This window comes from Leucopleurus acutus (assembly GCF_964270905.1).
Source record: "Leucopleurus acutus genome assembly, chromosome: 1".
NCBI lineage: Eukaryota > Metazoa > Chordata > Mammalia > Artiodactyla > Delphinidae > Leucopleurus > Leucopleurus acutus.
This window is the reverse complement of record NC_139142.1, coordinates 127015540-127037158: the sequence shown is the minus strand read 5'-3', so window position 1 is coordinate 127037158 and position 21619 is coordinate 127015540. Positions and strand designations below refer to the sequence as shown.

The window sequence follows — 21619 nt, the reverse complement described above, 5'->3', positions numbered from 1 at the left end:
AAGATAGACAACTAGGTCAGTATAACAGAGTGTATAGAAATAGACCTATGCATGTATGGGCAGTTAATTTCCAACAATGGTACAAGGGCAATTCAGTGGAAAATGGGTAGTCTTTTCAACCAATGGTGCTAAAACAATTAATTGGACATCCATATGCAAAAACTTCTTTGATTTATACTTCATACCATGTATTAGTAATCTAATCCTGCCTAACAAATTACCTCCAAACTTTGCAGCCGTCTCCCTGTGGTCTCTTTGCCTCTGGTCTCTCTTTCCAGAAACATATCTCCAGTCTTTCTTTGGGGCTTGTCCTCCTCTGACAAAGTCAAGTGAGTTATTCTCAAATTTCCATATAAGGAAAAGGAGTCTATGGTTTATTTAATCTTATGTTTATCCAGACATAATTTTTTTTTTTGCCCTACTTTCCTTCTGCACAATCCTACTCACAAGTAAGCATTATTCGTTGTCTCTAATGTGTGTCCAATAAGAGGAAATCCTTGGGTTTAAAAATATTCATGTGCAACACCTCCTTCACAGTAGTGACTAGTACCAATAGCAGGGGTCAATTGTTGGTATCAATTGTAGGCATGTCTCTGGCGCAGTGCTGGAAACTTTTCCCATGCTGCTTCGCATGATCATCACAGCAGGCCTCTGCGGGGCGGGGGGTTGGGGCGGGTGGAATTCCATTTCCTTCCTAGGCAGAGCTGCTCATGGGAGCCCTGCACCTGAGAGCAGAGGTGACCCGCCCAAGGGAGTATTGCAATTTAGTGGCAATACCGACTCCAGGCTTCCCACCCCTGTTCTGGAATCAGACGGGCCTGGGTGGTTTCAGGCAATTTTCATCTCTCTTTGAGTTTCCATTTCCTTAACCACAAAATGGTGGTAGTGACATTTTCTACACAGAACTGCTATGAAGATTGACTGTTTGCATGCTGTGCCTAGGTCCGTAACTCTTGGTCTCCTTTACTTCCCCCAGCGAATCCTCCTTCTGGATACTTTTCATTTGTAGATTTCTCCATGCTTATTGAGGTGTGGAATGAGTCCCCTCCTTTATAGGAAACTGCCCCTAAGGAGCTTACATGGATGGAGAGAAAGGAAATGAACACGATGGTCAGTCATTTGATGTGAGAGTAGAAAAGAGGGGAGCAGGAAAAAAGTACCCCTGGGATTCAGAGACATCAAAGACTAGGAGGAGACAGACTCACTGGGAATAATTTTCGATGAGGATGAGGGTATTGAGGGTACACATCTGTGTGTCCCCAGCACCTGGCATGCACTGCTTGAACTGAACTGGGCCTCTGAGTCTGGATGTCAGGGAGATCACTATGGTCTGATGTGGCCTGAAGTAGGACAGGAAGGAATCCTGCCCTTCCTGTCACACCCCTCACCCCACCCTCTGTCTTGGGGACCACCCTAGAACTCCTGGAGCAGGCCAATGGCATTTGGTGGGGAGAAAGAGGGTGCCCAGAGTAGACAGACACGTGGACCAGCTCAGGGTCAGTCTTGGTTGGTGCACCCTCTGTCGGGGAGACCGTGTCACATCACCAAACTCCAGAGACTTCCCAAATGTTCCTCTCTTCCCAGCTAGCCCTGAAAGGAACCCTCTGGGGCATGTGCCACCCAGACTCAAACCCCATGTCAGGCACGTGGCCTGAATTTTTTGTCCCAATGGCTGACTCTTGCTTCTGACTGGGACACCAGCTTCTTCTAAGTAAGCCCAGTCCTATTTCCATTCGGCTGCCCGGTACTCTCTGGGCCCTGAGGACACTTAAAGGCCTGCATCTCACACCTGCACGGTCCCGAGCTCAGGTATCCAAAGGCAATATCCTGAAGGAACTTTATTCACTTCCTGTTTGGGGGGGGGGGGCGTGCCTGCGTAAAGCAGGCAATTTTATACACACCTTCATTTCTCACTCCCAGTGTTGGCAATGGAGTCAGGAAAGAACATCCTCATACTGTTGGTGAGAGCTTTCAGTGGACTCCAATTTCCAGAGGCCAAGTTGGAACCACGTACATGAAAAGACTTAAATGTGCCTAACTTGTGACCCAGCGATTCCTCTTCTAGGAATTTATCCTAGGCAAGTGTACAAAGACATGTGTACAAGACGGTTCAGCAGAGGATTGCTTTAAAAAGAGTAAAGACAGCCTCCAAAATTCCAACATCAGGGGATAGGTCAAGTAAACCATAGTACCTCAATAAACTGGAATCCAGCTAGCTGTAAGAAATAGTGGTGTAGCTCTATACATCTGTATCTATATAGAATGATATATAAGTGATTATATATGTGGTTACAAAAGTATGTAGTGATAGTAGGTAGCACTTACTAAGTGCTTACTATGTGCCAAGCACTATTCTAAGAACTCCACAGATATTAGCTCATTTAATCTGCACACAGTGACAGTTGGGAAAGAACCGTCACTGATCCCATTTTACAGGGACTCAAAGAGGTTCTGTGCTCAAGCCACACATTAGTGACTAAGCTGAAACAGTCTCCAGAGCCCACGTTCCTGAATACCACGATTCTGCTTCTCAGTATAGGGTCCTATGTGTGCTAAAACAAAATGAATGGGGGGGGGGGGTGTTTAAGAAAGTCTGGAAGGATTGGAATGAGAATATTAATTGAGGCATTATCATAGGAATACATTTTTTAAAAAAAAAAAACACACTGCTGTTTTTCATTTCAGTTAGATAAATTTGCTGTGTAATATTAGAGATCATTCCCCTAGTTCTACACGATACCCGTGCTTATGAGGAGGTTGAAGAACAAACGGCACTCTTTCAGATGGTGGGTTGAGTGTCACTAATTTTGACAAAGGGTTGAGAAGGATCAGCTCTGGTTTTTTTCAGTTTCGAGTCTGTACCACTGAGGAAGTCTCTTCAGTGGTCTTTTTAAATAGGTCAAATAATCTTTAAAATTCTCCACATGTTGAAGGTATATATAAAAGTATAAAGGGCCCAGGGACACCTTTAATGCTATGGAATGATCCCTGGCATCCTTTGAATTTAAAATCACTAATTTTTTTCCTTTTTTTGACTGTTTTAAGGAAAGAAAAAACGGGACGGGGGCGGTGATGTGGAGTGCTTGCAGAACAGTCTGTTGTATTAAAACCGACATTCTTTATGCCATGTTTCATTTAGAAGCTGTTTCCACACCAGCTTCTCCAGGGGCCCAGGGGTTGCCATACCTTCTGCCACTCTGAGTCCTGCTTCCCTACCTCCTGGTCCCAAGGCCTGCCTTTTCCTGAAATGTTCCTCCTTGGGGCTGCGCTAGGAAACGGTTTCTCATGCTAGAGCAGCTCAAAGAGTGAAGGTAGCCAGAAGTCAACAGTGCTTTAAAACACACCTCAGAATGGCAGCACCCTCCTCTGCGTCCATCCCCAGGCCAGGCCTCTGCGTGACCTACCTCAGTTGGCACTCACATTGTCCTATCAGGTGTGATTTTCTTTTTTTGAGTTGAAGTGTAGTTGATTTACAGTGTTGTGTTAATTACTGCTGTACAGCAAAGTGATTCAGTTATAGATATATATATTCTTTTCCATTATGGTTTATCATAGGATATTGAATATAGTTCTTTGTGCTATACAGTAGGACCTTGTTGTTTGTGCATTCTATGTATAAAAGCTTAAATCTGCTAACCCCAACCTGCCACTCCATCCCTCCCCCAACGCCCTCCCCCTTGGCAACCACCAGTCTCTTCTCTATGTCCGAGATTCTGTTTCATAGGTTCATTTGTGTCATATTTTAGATTCCACATGTAAGTGATATCATGTGGTATTTGTCTTTCTCTTTCTAACTTACTTCACTCAGTATGATAATCTCCAGTTGCATCCGTGTTGCTGCAAATGGCATTATTTCATTCTTTTTTATGACTGAGTAGTAGTAATCCATTGTATATATGTACCATATCTTCTTTATCCATCTATTGATAGACACCTAGGTCGTTTCCATGTTTTGGCTATTGTGAATAGTGCTGCTATGAACATAGAGGTGCATGTTTCTTTTTGAATTATAGTTATGTCCAGATATATGGCCAGGAATAGGATTGCTGGATCATATGGTAATTCTGTTTTTAGTTTTCTGAGGAATCTCCACACCATTTTCCATAGTGGCTGCAGCAACTTTCATTCCCACCGACAATGTAGGAGGGTTCCCTTTCTCCACACCCTCTCCAGCATTTGTTACTTGTAGAATTTTTAACGATGGCCATTCTGACTGGTGTGAGTTGGTACCTCATTGTAGTTTTGATTTGCATTTCTCTAATAATTGGTGAGGTTGAGCATCTTTTCAAGTGCCTATTGGTTATCTGTGTTTCTTCTTTGGAGAAATGTCTATTTAGGTCTTCTGCCCATTTTTGGATTGGGTTGTTTGTTTTTTTGTTATTGAGTTGTATGAGCTGTTTGTGTATTTTGGAAATTAAGCCCTTATTGGTTGCAAATATTTTCTCCCATACTGTAAGTTGTCTTTTTGGGTTTTTTTTATGGTTTCCTTTGCTGTGCAAAAGCTTGTAAGTTTGATTAGGTCCCATTTGTTTATTTTTATTTCTATTGCCTTGGGAGACTGATCTAAGAAAACATTGGTACGATTTATGTTGGAGAATGTTTTGCCTATGTTCACGTCTAGAAGTTTTATGGTGTCATGTCTTATGTTTAAGTCCTTAAGCCATTTTAAGTTTACTTTGCGGAAAAAATATGGAATGCTTCATGAATTTGCGTGTCATCCTTGCTCAGGGGCCATGCTAATCTTCTCTGCATTGGTCCAATTTTAGTATATGTGGTGCCGAAGCGAGCACCGGGTAGGTGTGATTATCCCAAGTTTTTAGAACATGAAGTTGATATTCAGAGAGCTTTGATGACATGCCCAAGGTCCCACAACCACAATTTAAATAAAAATTTGGTTTCAAAATATGCGTTTTCCTCTTGACACTGTCCTGACTTGTGGTGATTTACTCAACTGAGTTGCTTTGCTTTCTTTCTTTGGCTTTTTTTTTTAAGCGGGGGAGTAAGGGGTAGAGAGTTTGGGCACAAGGGAGCATGATTTTTTTTTTTTTAAGTAAAAATGATTTTTTAAATTTTATAAACATGAATGCATCTTAGTGTTTCTAGAAGGTAGGTTAACTAGATAAATTTCAGGGTTTAAACACACACACACACACACACACACACACACACACACACACACACACACACACACACACACACACACACACACACACACACACACACACCCCTTCTCTTACGGTTTATAAATGATTCTAAGGACTGTACTGATTGAAAGATTATGGTGACCTGGACAGTCCAAAACCCGATTCTGTTCTCTACCCCTTCTACACAGTCATGGATGACACACAATGATAGCATCAGTAGAACAAAATATATGGCATTTATTAAACATGTGACATAGGTTATAATATCAAAGTAGAGCATGCTTGAACAAATCACTCATTCCTTTAACAAAAACACCAATTGATATCAAAAACATTAAGTGATTAAATTTCCACAACATATAAAATTCTCTTTCAGTTAAAGTGAGAAAGAAAGAAAAAATAAATCACAGGTTGAATAAATACAGTGATTTCAGCTGGCCCCTTAAAGGCATAAGGCACAAAGTAAACCAAGGGGTTAGCACGTCAGAATGAAGCGTGTCTGCCCACATGAGGACCGGCTGCAGCCGAGGCTCCCACACCCCTGCACAGGTCCTCGGCACCTGCCCCTTCCTTCCCAGGGTCACATTTCCCCATGTGCCTGCACTCCTGCGGACAGGCTTCCCTGTAGCAGAGAAACACCGCCTCTAATACTTCTACGGGTAAATAAAACCTTCATGCTGTAACAAATGATCCTGGCAATAAGTAACATGAAATTTCAAGGTAATGCCTTATTTCCTCCCAGCCGAAGTCTAGTAAAACAGAAAATAGTGAGGGAATTCTCCTGATAGGACTCAGTGTCCACATGGAAAGCTAATGACGGCCCAGTACAGCAGGGTACATACACTGGTTGGGTGTTTGAAATATGACTTGAACCCTCTCTCTCCTGCCTCCCCCCTCCCCCTCCACTTTCCTTCATGTTTAAGAAGTGGATCAGAACCTCAGCAGTTTCCACTGCAGTTTAAACAGGGTATAGGACGAAGCAACAGTCACCCTTTCCAGACTTCAAGCCGCAGGGTTCCAGGGCCTTTGTCCATCAGTGAAAAGTGCACGTCTCCAAGTGCTTAAGTCAGAGTTTTCTTCATGGTTAACTCCAGGACTCGTGTGTATGGGGTATAATTCCTGGAAGCCACTGCGATCTCACGAGTCCTACCTGTTTGGCTGAGAAATGAGAAAATGCAGTCAGGAATATGAAACAAAACTTAACGTATGCTTCACGTGGTAAGATAACTCTAGGAAATCCTTTTCAACACTTAAAAATAGACTGCAGTAATGTAGCTGAATATTTCATTTAAATATTGTGAGGGAGGGAGAGAAAACCATAATTCCAAGAGAGTCATGTACCACAATGTTCATTGCAGCTCTATTTACAATAGCCAGGACATGGAAGCAACCTAAGTGTCCACTGACAGATGAATGGATAAAGAAGATGTGGCACATATATACAATGGAATATTACTCAGCCATAAAAAGAAACAAAATTGAGTTATTTGTAGTGAGGTGGATAGACCCAGAGTCTGTCATACAGAGTGAAGTAAGTCAGAAAAACAAATACCATATGCTAACATATATATATATAGAATCAAAAAAAAAAAAAGATTCTGAAGAACCTAGAGGCAGGACAGGAATAAAAACGCAGATGTAGAGAATGGACTTGAGGACACGGGGAGGGGGAAAGGTAAGCTGGGACGAAGTTAGAGAGTGGCGTGGACATATATACACTACCAAATGTAAAATAGATAGCTAGTGGGAAGCAGCTGCATAGCACAGGGAGATCAGCTCAGTGCTTTGTGACCACCTAGAGGGGTGGGATAAGGAGGGTGGGAGGGAGACGCAAGAGGGAGGCGATATGGGGATATAGTATATGTATAGCTGATGCACTTTGTTATAAAGCAGAAACTAACACACCATTGTAAGCAATTATACTCCAATAATAAAAAAAAGTACATTAGTGGTTGCCAGGGCCTAGGAGAAGGAGGGGATGGAGTTTGACTGCTAAGGGGTACAGGGCTTCTTTCTGGGGTGAGGGAAATTTTCTAAAATTAGGTAAGTGATGCTGGTTGCACAACTTTGTAAATATACTAAAAACTATTGAATTGCACATTTTAAAAGGATGAATTCTATGCTATGTGGATTACATCTCAGTAAAACTTATTTAAAAAAGAAAAATATGAGGGACCATTATTTTTAGCAATTTCTTTAAAAAGTTTTATTGGAGTGTAGTTGATTTGCAATGTTGTGTTAGTTTCAGGTGTACAGCAGAGTGATTCAGATATACATATATTCATTCTTTTTCAGATTCTTTTCTCATATAGGTTATCACAGAATATTGAGTACAGTTCTCTGGGCTATACAGTAGGTCCTTGTTGGTTATTTATCTTATATATAGTAGTGTATGTATATTAATCCCAAGCTCCTGATTTATCCCTCCTGCCCACATTTCCCCTTTGATAACCATAAGTTTTCAATACCTGTAAGTCTGTTTCTGTTTTGTAAATAAGTTCATCTGTATCATTTTCAAAAACTAGATTCCACATGAGTCATACCATATGATATTTGTTTTTCTCAGTCTGACTTACTTCACTTAGTGTGATAATCTCTAGGTTCATCCATGTTGCTGCAAATGGCATTATTTTATTCTTTTTTATGGCTGAGTAATATTCCATTGTATATATGTACCACATCTTCTTTATCCATTCACCTGTCAATGGACATTTAGGTTGCTTCCATGTCTAGGCTGTTGTAAATAGTGCTGTAATGAACATTGGGGTGCATGAATATTTTCTAATTGTGTCTTTCTCCAGATATATGCCAAGGAGTGGGATTGCTGGATCATATGGTAGTTCTATTTTTAGTTTTTTAAGGAACCTCCATACTGTTCTCCATAGTGGTTGTACCAATTTACATTCCCACCAACAGTGTAGGAGGGTTCCCTTTTCTCCACACCCTCTCCAGCACTTAACTGTTTGTAGACTTTTTGATGATGGCCATTCTGACCGGTGGTAGGTGATACCTTACTGTAGTTTTGATTTGCATATCTCTGATAATTAGTGATGTTGAGCATCTTTTCGTGTGCTTTTTGGCCATCTGTATGTCTCCTTCAGAGAAATGTCTATTTAGGTCTTCTGCCCATTTTTGGATTGGGTTGTTTGGTTTTTGTTGTTGTTGTTTTTTCACATAGAGCTGCATGAGCTGTTTGTATATTTTGGAAATTAATCCGTGTCAGTCACTTTGTTTGCAAATATTTTCTCCCATTTTGTGGGTTGTCTTTTCATTTCATTTATGGTTTCCTTTGCTGTGCAGAAGCTTTTAAGTTTAATTCGGTCTCATTTGTTTATTTTTGTTTTTATTTTTTAATTTTATTTTTTCATTGAAGTATAGTTGATTTACAATATGATGCCAATCTCTGCTGTTCAGCAAAAGTGACTCAGTTATACACATACAGGCATTCTTTTTTTATATTCTTTTCCATTATGGTTTATCATAGGAGATTGGATATAGTTTCCTGTGTTATATACATTAGGACCTTGTTTATCCATCCTATCTATAATAGTTTACATCTGTTAATCCCAAACTCCCAGTCCTTCCCTCCCCCAATGCCCTCCCCCTTGGCAACCACAAGTCTGTTCTCTGTGTCTGTGAGCCTGTTTCTGTTTTGTAGATAGGTTCATTTGTGCCATATTTTAGATTCCACATATCAGTGATATTATATGGTATTTGTCTTTCCCTTTCTGACTTACTTAGTATGATAATCTCTAGTTGCATCCATGTTGATGCAAATGGCATTATTTCGTTCTTTTTTATGGCTGAGTAGTACTGCATTGTATATATGTACCACATCTTCTTTATCCATTCATCTGTTGGTGGACATTAGGTTGTTTCCATGTTTTAGCTATTGTGAACAGTGCTGCTGTGAACATAGGGGCGCATGTATCTTTCTGAATTATAGTTTTGTTTGGGTACATTCCCAGGAGTGGGACTGCTAGATGACATGGTAATTCTATTTTTAGTTTTCTGAGGAATCTCCATACTGTTTTCCATAGTGGCTGTACCAACTTACATTCCCACCAGCAGTGTAGGAGGGTTCCCTTTTCTCTACATCCTCTCCAGCATTTATTTCTAGACTTTTTAATGACTGCCATTCTGACTGGTGTGAGTTGGTACCTCATTGTAGTTTTGATTTGCATTTCTCTAATAATTAGTGGTGTTGAGCATCTTTTCATGTGTCTACTGGGCATCCATACGTCTTCTTTGGAGAAATGTCTATTAAGGTCTTTGGCCCATTTTTCGATTGGGTTGTTTGTGTTTTTGTTGTTGAGTTGTATAAGCAGTTTGTATATTTTGGAGACTAAGCCCTTGTCTATTGCATCATTTGCAAATATTTTCTCCCATTCTGTAGGTTGTCTTTTCATTTTTATATGGGTTCCTTTGCTGTGCAAAAGCTTCTAAGTTTGATATGGTCCCGTTTGTTTACTTTTATTTCTGTTGCCTTGGGAGACTGACCTAGGAAAACATTGGTATGATTTATGTCAGAGAATAAATTCTAGAAGTTTTAGAAGTGTTATGGTGTCAAGTTCTAGAAGTTTTATGGTGTCATGTTTTATGTTTAAGTCTTTAAGCCATTTTGAGTTTATTTCTTTGCGTGGTATGAGGGTTCTAACTTCACGGACTTACATGCAGCTGTCCAACTTTCCCAGCACCACATGTTAAAGAGACTTATTACTATTTTATATTCTTGTCTCTTTTGTTGAAGATTAATTGCCTGTAGGTGTCCAGGTTTATTTCTGGGCTCTCTATTCTGGTCCATTGATCCCTATGTCTGTTTATGTACCAATACCACACTGTTTTGATTACTGTGGCTCTGTAGTATTGTTTGAACTCTGGGAGAGGTATGCCTCCTTTTGTTTTTTCCCTCAGGATTGCTTTGGCAATTTTGGGTCTTTTATGGTTCCATATAAAGTTTTGATTGTTCTAGTTCTGTGAAAAATGTCATGGGTATTTTGATAGGGATCGCATTAAATCTGTAGATTGCTTTGGGTAGTATTGCCATTTTAGCAATATTAATTCTTCCACTCCAAGAGTATGGGGTATCTTTCCATTTCTTTGGATCCTTTTTAATTTATTAATGTTTTGTAGTTGATAGCGTGTAAGTCTTTCACCTCCTTGGTCAGGTTTACTCTGAAGTACTTTTTTTGGTGGTATTTTAAAAGGTATTTTTTTTTACATTCCCTTTCTGATATTTCATTGTTAGTGTAAAGAAATGCAACTGATTTTTGGATGTTAATCTTGTATTTTGCTACTTTGCTTAATTCATTTATTTGATCTAGTGATTTTTGTGTGGAGTCCTTAGGGTTTTATATATATAGTATCATGTCATCTGCAAACAGTGACAATTTCACCTCTTCCAATTTGGATACCTTTTTTTTTTTCTTGTCTGATTGCTGTGGCTAGGACTTCCAATACTATGTTGAATAGAAGTGGTGAGAGTGGGCATCCTTTTCTTGTTCCTGAATTTAGTAGGAAGGCTTTTAGCTTTTCACTGTTGAGTATTATATTGGCTGTGGGTTTGTCATAAATGGCTTTTATTATGTTGAGATATATGTTCCCTAGGAGGTGGATCCAAAAAGTTATTGCTGCGATTTATGTTCAAAGAGTGTTGCCTATGTTTTCCTCTAAGAGTTTTATAGTGTCCGGCCTTACATTTAAGTCTTTGATCCATTTTGAGTTTATTTTTGTGTACGGTGTTAAAGAATGATCTAATTTCATTCCTTCACATGTAGCTGTCCAGTTCTCCCAGCACCACTTATTGAATCCATTGTATATTCTTGCCTCCTTTGTCATACGTTGACCGTATGTGCGTGGGTTTATTTCTGGGCTTTCTGTCCTGTTCCATTGATCTATATTTCTGTTTTTGCACCAGTACCATACTGTTTTGATTACTGTAGCTTTGTTGTATAGTCTGAAGTCAAGGAGCCTGATTCCTCCAGCTCCATTTTTCTTTCTCAGGATTGCTTTGGCTATTTGGAGTCTTTTGTATTTCCATACAAATTTAAAAATATTTTGATCTAACTCTGTGAAAAATGCCATTGGAAATTTGATAGGGATTGCATTGAATCTGTAGGTTGCCTTGGGTAGTATAGTCATTTTGATAATATTGATTCTTCCAATCCAAGAACATGGTATCTCTTTCTATGTGTTTGTGTCATCTTCTATTTCTTTCATCAGCGTCTTACAGTTTTAAGAGTACAGGTCTTTGTTCTCCTCAGGCAGGTTTATTTCATTTTTTTTTCTTTTTCGATACTATGGTAAATGAGATTGTTTCCTTAACACATTTTTGACTGGAGGCATATTACGGCCACAGGTGTTAGTTTCTACAAAAATCCAGGCTTCCCTGGTGGCGCAGTGGTTGAGAGTCTGCCTGCTGATGCAGGGGACATGGGTTCGTGCCCCGGTCTGGGAAGATCCCACATGCTGCAGAGCGACTAGGCCCATGAGCCATGGCCGCTGAGCCTGTGCATCCGGAGCCTGTGCTCTGCAACGGGAGAGGCCACAACAGTGAGAGGCCCACGTACTGCAAAAAAAAAAAAAAAATCCCCTGGTCAATAATGTGTTAATTTCTCTTTCCGATCTTTTGTTGTTAGTGTATAGGAATGCAAGAGATTTCTGTGTATTAATTTTGTATCCTGCAACTTTACCAAATTCATTGATGATCTCTAGTAGTTTTCTGGTGGCATCTTTACAATTTTCTATATATAGTATCATGTCATCTGCAGACAGTGACAGTTTTACTTCTTTTCCAACTTGGATTCCTTTTATTTCTTTTTCTTCTCTGACTGCCATGGCTAGGACTTCCAAAACCATACTGAATAAAAGTGGCAAGAGTGGACATCCTTGCTTTGTTCCTGATCTCAGAGGGAACTTTGCACCATTGAGTATGATGTTAGCCCTGGGTTTGTCATATATGGCCTTTATTATGTTGAGGTAGGTTCCCTCTATGCCCAGTTTCTGGAAAGCTTTTATCGTAAATGGGTGTTGAATTTTGTCAAAAGCGTTTTCTGCATCTATTGAAATGATCATATGGTTTTTATTCTTCATTTTGTTAATGTGTATCACACTGATTGATTTGCGGATATTGAGGAATCCTTGCATCACTGGGATAAACCCCACTTGATCATGGTGTATGATCCTTTTAATGTGTTGTTGGGTTCGGCTTACTAGTATTTTTGTTGATTTTTGCATTTATGTTCATCAGTGATAATTGCCCTATAATTTTCTTTTTTTGTCTGGTTTTGGTTTCAGGGTGATGGTGGCCTCATAGAATGAGCTTGGCAGTGTTCCTTCCTCTACAGTTTTTTGGAAGAGTTTCAGAAGGTAGGTGTTAGCTCTTCTCTAAATATTTGATGGAATTCACCTGTGAAGCCATAAGTTCAGTACTTGTGACTGGTCTGTATTTTGTTTCTTCTTGGTTCAGTTTTGGAACGTTGTATGTTTCTAAGAACTTGTCCATTTTTTCTAGGGTGTCCATTTTATTGGCGTATAGCTGTTTGTAGTAGTCTCTTATGATCCTCTGTATGTCTCTTATGATCTCGTTGTATCCTTTCCATGGTGTCTTCTTTTTCATTTCTAATTTTATTGATTTGAGCCCTCTCCCTTTTTTACTTGATGACTCTGGCTAAAGGTTTATCAATTTTGTTTAGCTTTTCAAAGAACCAGCTTTTAGTTTCATTGATCTTTTCTATTGTTTCCTTCATCTCTATTTATTTCTGCTCTGATCTTTATGATTTCTTTCCTTCTACTAACTTTGGGTTTTCTTCTTTCTGTAGTTGCTTTAGGTGTAAGGTTAGGTTGTTTGAGATTTTTCTTATTTCCTAAGTTAAGAAGATTGTGTTGCTATAAACTTCCCTCTTAGAACTCCTTTTGCTGCATCCCATAGGTTTTGGATAGTCGTGTTTTCATTGTAATTTGTCTGTAGGTATTTTTTATTTCTTCAGTGATCCATTGGTTGTTTAGTAACATATTGTTTAGCCATCATGTGTTTGTGTTTTTACCTTTTTTTTTTTTTTTTTTTTTTTTTGTGGTACGCGGGCCTCTCACTGTTGTGGCCTCTCCCGTTGCGGAGCACAGGCTCCGGACGCGCAGGCTCAGCGGCCATGGCTCACGGGCCCAGCCGCTCTGCAGCATGTGGGATCTTCCCGGACCGGGGCACGAACCCGTGTCCCCTGCATCGGCAGGCGGACTCTCAACCACTGCGCCACCAGGGAAGCCCTGTGTTTTTACCTTTTTTTCCCTGTAATTCATTTCTAATCTCAGTGTTGTGGTCAGAAAAGATGCTTGATATGATTTCAATTTTCTTAAATTTACTGAGGCTCGCTTTGTGGCCCAGCATGTGATCAGTCCCAGAGAATGTTCCATGTGCACTTAAGAAAGTATATTCTGCTGCTTTTGGATGGATGTCCTATAAATATCAATTAAGTCTAGTCTGTTGTGTCATTTAAAGCTTGTGTTTCCTTATTGATTTTCTGTCTGGATGATCTGTCTACTGATGAAAGTTGGGTGTTAAAGTCCCTTACTATTAGTGTGGTACTGTCGATTTCTCCTTTTATGGCTGTATTTCCCTTCTATATTGAGATTCTTGCCTTATATATTGAGGTGCTCCTGTGTTGGGTGCATATATATTTACAATTATGTCTTCCTCTTGGATTGGTCCCTTGATCATTATGCCCTGCCCCTGGAGCTCCTGTAGGTAGTGTCCTGTTGCCTGGGAGTGCTGACAGGGAAAGAAGCTCTTATGGTGGTCCCACCCTCTCCCTATGTGTCCCCCAATAATGGCACTTTGCCTCTGGCAGGCCCAGGCTTCTTCCGAATACACCCTCAGTTGCCACAGTCCAGCCTCTTCAGGCTGTTTCTACACAGCCAACCCTGGTCCTCTCCCTGGGTCTGACCTCCAGAGCCTGAGCTATAGCACCCAGCCTCTGCCCACACTGACCGACGAGTGTCTCAGGCTGGGGAGCACAGGGTGGCAGTGCCAACCTTCTGTGCAGGTAACTCTCTCTTTTGCCTCCCACAAACTTGTTACTGTGCTCTCCTCCTAGGCTCTGAAGCTCCCCCCGCCCATCCAGGCTGGTCCCCCTGCTGTGAGGAACAGGTGTGGGAACCTTTCCTTCTTCACAGCTGCCTTCCTGGACGCAGGCCCCATCCCAGTGCTTTCTTTTCCTTTTTCCTTTTGTCCTACCTGGTTATGTGGAGGTTTTCTTGCCCTTTCAGAAGTCTGAGGTTTTCTTTCATTATTTAGTAGATGTTTGTGACTCGTTCCACTTGTAGATGTATTTATAGTGTTTTTGTGGGAGAAGGTGAGTTTCCTCCACCATCTTGATCCCCCTTGATCCCCCTACCTGGAGCCAGCCATTATTTTTAGCAACTTTTAAAGGTTATACTAGGTATCCATGATTCAGAAAAATAAAAAAAAAAAAATGCATTCAAGGAACTCACAATTAGGCAGGAAAGATATGTATTTAAATAGTTGCAATGTGTTAGGTAATACATAAAGACATAAAAAGCTATACTGGATACTCTGCATTTGCCTGTTCAGATCCATCCCCCCTTCTCCACCCCACCCTATGCCCTGGGAAGCTTACCTGAAGGTCAGCATCAGTGGGCTCCCTCAGCCTTTACCTTCCAGTTGGTTTGGACCAATTGGGAGATCAAGGGATGAGAGAATGGAGGACAGGGAGGCCAGGACATCTGTTCCCTCTCATCAGTCTGCAGCTTGGTAGTTGGCTACATTCCTCTAGCAAAGGCCATGCTCCAGCTCACCCCTTCATCTCTTCTACCAGCTTTCTCTCCCCACCTCTTCAGGCCCAGGCTGGAAATAGCTCCAGAGCAAGCCAGTGTCCATTTTTTATTTCCCTAAAAGCAGCCCTCAAATTTTTACAGTCCCTTCATTTAAAGTCTCTTCTGTTTCCCTTTCTGCCAGGACCCTGAGCAATACAAGAGCGAACATATTATGGGCAAAGTGATAGCAGAACAAGTTAGCTTCACTGGGAGGAAATTGGCCCAGGGAAGGTGACTCCTGAAGGATGCCTAGGCATTCCTCAGGTGGGTGAGGAGGAGATGGGAATTCCAGGCAGATGGACAGTACGGGCAAAGGCAAAGAAGGGTGAACACAGAGGCCATGGTGTGGAAAGGAGACACGCTTGGCAGGACTGAAGCAAAGAGTTCATGATGAAGTGGCAGAAGATGAGGTCGGGGTGGGGAAGCAGGGCCCTGTGTGCCCTGCTAAGGGGTTCAGAAGGGGACAGCGAGCCACTAAAGGTTTTTAAGGAGGGGCAGGATACGTTCCTATTTTTATTCTAGCAAGATCCCTTGGCACCGCTGAGGGTTGGTTGATTGCAGAGGCGTTAGTCTGGAGGCAGGAGGTTAATTAGGAGAGTTTTGCTATTTAGGAGATGAGAGAGACCATGAGAACTCAAACTCTGAAAGTAGCACTGTAGGTGAAGAAGCACGGAAAGGTTGAGATGATATTTGGGAGGCAGAATTAATGGGATTTGGTGACTAAGATGGAGAAAATATCCCATTTCTTTTTCTGCCTAGACACATAACTACCTTTCCTAGCCTGCCTTACAGTTTGGTAGGCCACATGACTATAATGGGCAGAAATGATTTACATTACTTGCAGGTTTAGCCCATATCCATTTTGCAGTCACAGATGTTTTCCTAAAAGGACAATCGGAGCATATTACTGTTCTCTTTTCTTTTAACAAATTTATTATTTTTGGCTGCGTTGGTCTTCGTTGCTACACGCAGGCCTTCTCTAGCTGTGGTGAGCGGGGGCTACTCTTCGTTGCGGTGCGTGGGCTTCTCATTGCGGTGGCTTCTCTTGTGGAGCATGGGCTCTAGGCACGTGGGCTTCAGTAGTTGTGGCTCACGGGCTCTAGAGCACAGGCGCAGTAGTTGTGGCGCACAGGTTTAGCTGCTCCATGGCATGTGGGATCTTCCCGGACCAGGGCTCGAACCCGTGTCCCCTGCGTTGGCAGGCAGATTCTTAACCACTGTGCCACCAGGGAAGTCCATATTACTGTTCTTAAAACTCTCCAGAGTCTCCCCCCTTGCTTCCTGGATGGAGTCTAAACTCCTCTGCAGGGTGTAAAGGCCTCCACCTTCTACTGTTATATCTCCTGCCTGGCCTTGCTAAGAAACACAGCTCTCATTTACACACTGCTTCTCAGCTCTGCCATCCTCAGCTGTCCCCTCTGCCTTGAATGCTTCCCTCATCAAGTTGATCTGATGAATTCCTGCCTATATTCCAAGATTCAAACCAAACATCACCTCCTCTGTGACAGTCTCCCCAATTCCCTGCAGCAGTGATAGAAACTATCATTCCTTTCTCTGTGTGCTCTGTTTCCTTGAGCAGCACTTCTCAATTTTCTGCTTACACAAGGTTCACTTTTGCTAAACTTTCCCATCAGTAATACCTCCCATTACCCTGAAGTGATTTTCAACTATGGTTGGGAGATAACTTCTTAATAGGGTGTATTAGAAGCTTGGGGGGAATGTTAAACTTCACATGTCTCTCCCCAAGAGATTCCATATTTCTTCCATCCTTTCCTCCCCTTGAAAATGACTGTCACAGAGGCTTGTGACACACTACTGGAAGCATCTCATTGCACCCACTGGTCTATATACATTCTCTGCTAGTTATAATTTCATGAAGTGTGAAAACCATATCTTGCTTATCTTCCTGACTCAGCAGCTCACTCAGGCCAGGCACAGAACTATCACTACACAGATGGATGACACAGGGAACCAGAGGACGATGGATTTCAAGGAGTCAGTGTCACCTTCACCTGGCACAGAGAGGAATCCACAAGATTTGGCAATTCAGGGCTCTTCAGTGGCCTGACCAGGTAATTTAGTGGAGTGCCAGGGGCAGGAGCCAGATGGCAATTTGTGCCAACTCCTGTGCAGATGCCACAGAACAGAAATAGTCTCTGGTGACACTATCCTGAAAGCCCATAAAATTCAGAAATATTGATAAAGATGAACCCTCTGGTTTCAAAAACAGGCTCTCATATCCTCCCTTTCAAAAAGAAGTGAGGTATTTTATTTAGTTGAGCACTAGGAAACAACGGGTTTTTAAGAACACAAATAATTTCAACCCCAGAATGAAAATTCAGCCATTTCCTAGCCACATTAAGGCTATTGTTAACCTTTTATTAATCCATAAAGGGGCAGTTCCCTTGGGGGAAACAATAGCAGAGGCAGCAAATAAAGCTTTGACAGAAAGCTACTTTGTGTTTTGGGTTTTACAACAGAAATATGAAAACGTAGGCATTTTAAAGCACTTACTATGCACTGGGCACTTAAGACAACAAGGAATATTTTTCATTAAATTGTACCTATTAAGACGTAATTTATGAGTTCGCTGGAAACTGAGTTTCACTAAGGGGCGAGAGAAAGAAATCTTTTTTTTTTTGGTGTTCAATATTTTGTTTTCCACTTTTCTCTTTAAATGAAGGCTAGCTGACCTAAAATTGCTCTCAATGGCTTTGATTAATATATATTGAACTTTCCAAATCAAACTCGAGTTTCTCTTTTAAATAGGTGTTTAAAAGCCCCTGAAATCATGGTTGAGTGCCTTCGCACCTCTTCCCTCTCTCCTTGCTTTCCAGAAATCTATGCAACACAAAGATGAGATGAAGGAGGGGGAGAATTTGAGAAGAAACTGGAGGCGGGGATGGGACTGAGTAGCTTTAGAACACTGGTCTCCAGGAGGCTGGTGCAGTGGGAGTGGAGAGGTGTGAAGCAAGTCACGAAGGAAAAAGCCAGCCCCGTACGAGTGAGTGATTCCAGGACAAAGCAATTCATGGCTCAAAGGTGACTGCAGAATACTGAGCTTAGGCAACAGGAGCAGTGGTGGCGGCATCAACAGAAATATGCAAACGTGGTCACTACACTGGGCAATTTATGCCTGTATCTTAATCATCTCAGCAAGTTTAAGGAGGAATTACTGTCAAAATCTATCTTCCCATTCTTGGTAAGGAAATAGATTCAAAGGGGTTAGAGATTTGTCCAAAGCTATAGATATAGCAAGAGGCAGATCCAGGACCCAGACCCAGGTCTAATTTCCAAGCCACCACTCTTAACCACAACTAGAGGATCTGACTTTGATGGGAAAAAACGATGTATTCAGCTATGGATAGGGTGGGTATGAAGATCAAGTGGGGCCCAGCAGGCGGCCAGGAATGAGGACTTGTATGCAAGAGAGAGGTCTGAACTACCTGACAGCGCAGCCACAGGGAAGAAAGAGGTAACTCCGACACTGGACGCCATCTTTGCAGGAACGAGTGCTGCCAAGATAGAACCCTTCGGAGCACCCACGGTGGGGATCTGGGAGCAGAAAGAGGAGCCATCCAAGAAGATGGAGGACAGACCAGGGAAGTAGGGAAGGAACCAGGAGAGGAGAGTCCCACAGGAAGCAGATATTCTTCTGCTTAGGAAGAACCATCAAATGCTACAGAGAGATGGCTCCATTCAACAAATATTGATTGAGGGCCTGCCTGGTGTGAGGCCCTGCTCTTAAGTCAGTCCCAGGAAGACTGCAGTTAGTGACATAGATGTAAATCCCTGCCCTCATGGAGCTTACCTTCTAGTGAGGAGAGAGAGAATAAACAAGAAGCAAAACGTAAGCAAGAATTGCCTCTTTAAAGTCCTTTCTCACTTGGTGTGGACCTGTCATTCATTCTGCCAGTGAATGTTTATTGAGCATCAGGAAAACGCTAGAGTAGGGGATGGGAGCCTAGGGTTCTTGTCCACAGGAGTGCACAGTGCTGGCAGGGACAGGGAAAGTGGTTAGGGAAGGGGACAGGGTAATACAAGGGGCTTAATGGCTCCATAAGAAAAGGCTGATTTCAGATTTTTTCAGGAGCACATAAAAATAGAGCAGCTCTAATTGTAAGTCAAATGCTATTAGCAGTAGCATAGCATGTAAGACTTGCAAGTGTATGGAGAAATGGGTCGTAGGTGCCATACTGCTTTACAGCAGTACTGGGCTTTGTGCCCAGTGCCTGGAACACACTGGGATGCCTCTGATGTCACAGCTGACAGAGACCTCATCAATCACTGGGGCTTCCAGAGTGTCCAGAGGGTTCCAAACCACTAATAGTTTAATTGAAGAGCTCGATACATACTGAAGCACTATCCACTTGATTAAGCTATCAATCCATTTAATGCAATCACTTAACAGCCACCAAAATAAATAAGGTAATGTCATAGCACACTCAAATTTACTTATATTTGATACAGTGTCTGGAACAGGATAGAAAGCCTAGAAATAAACCCACACACCTATGGTCAACTAACCTATGAAAAGGAAGCAAGAATGTATAGTGGAGAAAAAGACAGCCTCTTCAGTAAGTGGTGCTGGGAAAACTGGGCAGCTACATGTAAAAGAATGAAATTAGAACATTCTCTAACACCATACACAAAAATAAACCCAAAATGGATCAAAGACCTAAATGTAAGGCTGGACAATATAAAACTCTTAGAGGAAAACACAGGCAGAACACTCTTTGACATAAATCATAAATCACAGCAATATCTTTTTGGATCTACCTCCTAGAGTAATGAAAATTTAAAAAAATAAACAAATGAGACCAAATTAAACTTAAAAGCTTCTGCACAGCAAAGGAAACCATGAACAAAATGAAAAGACAACCCACAGAATGGGAGAAAATATTTGCAAACAAAGCAACCGACAAGGGATTAATCTCCAAAATATACAAACGGCTCATGCAACTCTTATGTCACAAAAAACAACCCAATCAAAAAACGAGAAGACCTAAGTAGACGTTTCTCCAAAGAAGCCATACAGATGGCCAAAAAGCACATGAAAAGATCACTCATGTGATCACTAATTGTCAGAGAAATGCAAATCAAAACTACAGTGACATTTCACACCAGTCAGAATGGCCATCATCAAAGTGTACGAACAATAAATGCTGAAGAGAGTGTGGAGGAAAGGAAATCCTCCTACGCTGTGTTGGTGGGAATGTAAATTGGTACAACCACTGTAGAAAACAGTATGGACATTCCTTACAAAACTAAAAATAGGACTACCATATGACCCAGCAATCCCACTCCTGGGCATATATCTGGAGAAAGACACAATTAGAAAATATTCATGCACCCCAATGTTCATTACAGCACTATTTACAACAGCCTAGACATGGAAGCAACCTAAATGTTCATCAACAGAGGAATGGATAAAGAAGGTGTGGTACATATATACAATGGAATATTACTCAGCCATAAAAAAGAATGAACCTATGCCATTTGCAGCAACATGGATGGACCTAGAGATTTTCATACTAAGTGAAGTCAGAGAAAGACAAATATGATATCACTCATGTGGAATCTAATTTTTAAAAATGATACAGATGAACTTATTTACAAAACAGAAACAGACTTACAGATATTGAAAACTTACGGTTACCAAAAGGGAAATGTGGGCAGAAGGGATAAATCAGGATCTTGGGATGAACATACACACACTACTACATGTAAGACAGATAACCAACAAGGACCTACTATATAGCACAGGGTACTCTACTCAATATTATGTGATAACCTGTATGAGAAGAGAATCTGAAAAAGAATGAATATATGTATATATAACTGCTGTACACCTGAAATTAACACAACATTGTAAATCAACTATACTCCAATAAAATTTTTAAAAAATACTTGATCCAGTGTCTTACATGTAAAATCAGAGTTTTGATTTGGATAATAGGGATACTAACTATTATTTATTAAGTTCCTAACTTTGGTCCAGTTACCATGCTAAATGCTTTATATACATGTTTTCATTTAATCCTCTTCACAACCCTATAAGATTTGATATTGTCATCTTCATTCCCATTTTAAGGATGAAATCACAGAGGTTTAAGAGAGACTGAGTAACTTGCCCAGCAGCTGACTGGGCAGGGAACCCAAAGCCTGAGCCTTCCCAACTGGACTGCACTGCCACGTTCTCTGCAGGAGAACAGGGGAGTAAGAACAAAACTCATCTGCATAACTGAGGCTTAAATTCATTACTTTTCTGGAGCCTGTTTTTAAAATATTCTGGAAAACACCGTGGAATCTTCTTATTAGTTAGATGCAAGTCTGAAGTCCAAGTGAGGACCAGGAATTGTATTAGAACAGACGTGACACAATTTAGCAGCTCTCTATTGAGTATTTTAAAACTACAGATGTACCATACCAGGACTCCAAAGGTATGGTTCAAATCCTGGCTGTGTGGCTTCTAGTGAATCCCTTTCTCTCTCTGGGCCTCAATTTTGGTGTCTATAAAACAGGGAGATTAAACTAGGTCAGGGGGTTCTAATTTGATTTTGACCACAGAGCTCTTTTATTCAAGCAAAATCTTACTTGGACTCTAACATATAAAACACACTAAAAGCTGAGTTTGTCAGGTTGTT

The 21619-nt window shown here is 41.2% G+C and overlaps 1 protein-coding gene and 1 long non-coding RNA gene across 2 annotated transcripts in view; one reads left to right on the top strand and one right to left on the bottom strand.

The window, feature by feature from the left end:
• Nucleotides 1-5806: 5806 nt before the first annotated feature.
• Nucleotides 5807-21619, bottom strand: part of MYZAP (myocardial zonula adherens protein) — a 100476-nt gene continuing 84663 nt past the window's right edge. The window contains exon 13 of the mRNA XM_082846598.1: nucleotides 5807-6302. Within this exon, the coding sequence (XP_082702724.1) occupies nucleotides 6206-6302 (97 nt within the window). The 3' untranslated portion in view covers nucleotides 5807-6205. The remainder of the gene's footprint in view (nucleotides 6303-21619) is intronic.
• The window catches only part of LOC309966548, a 44853-nt gene continuing 35667 nt past the window's right edge, over nucleotides 12434-21619 (top strand). Inside the window, exon 1 of the long non-coding RNA XR_014326460.1 lies at nucleotides 12434-12512. This is a non-coding gene — a long non-coding RNA (uncharacterized lncRNA). The remainder of the gene's footprint in view (nucleotides 12513-21619) is intronic.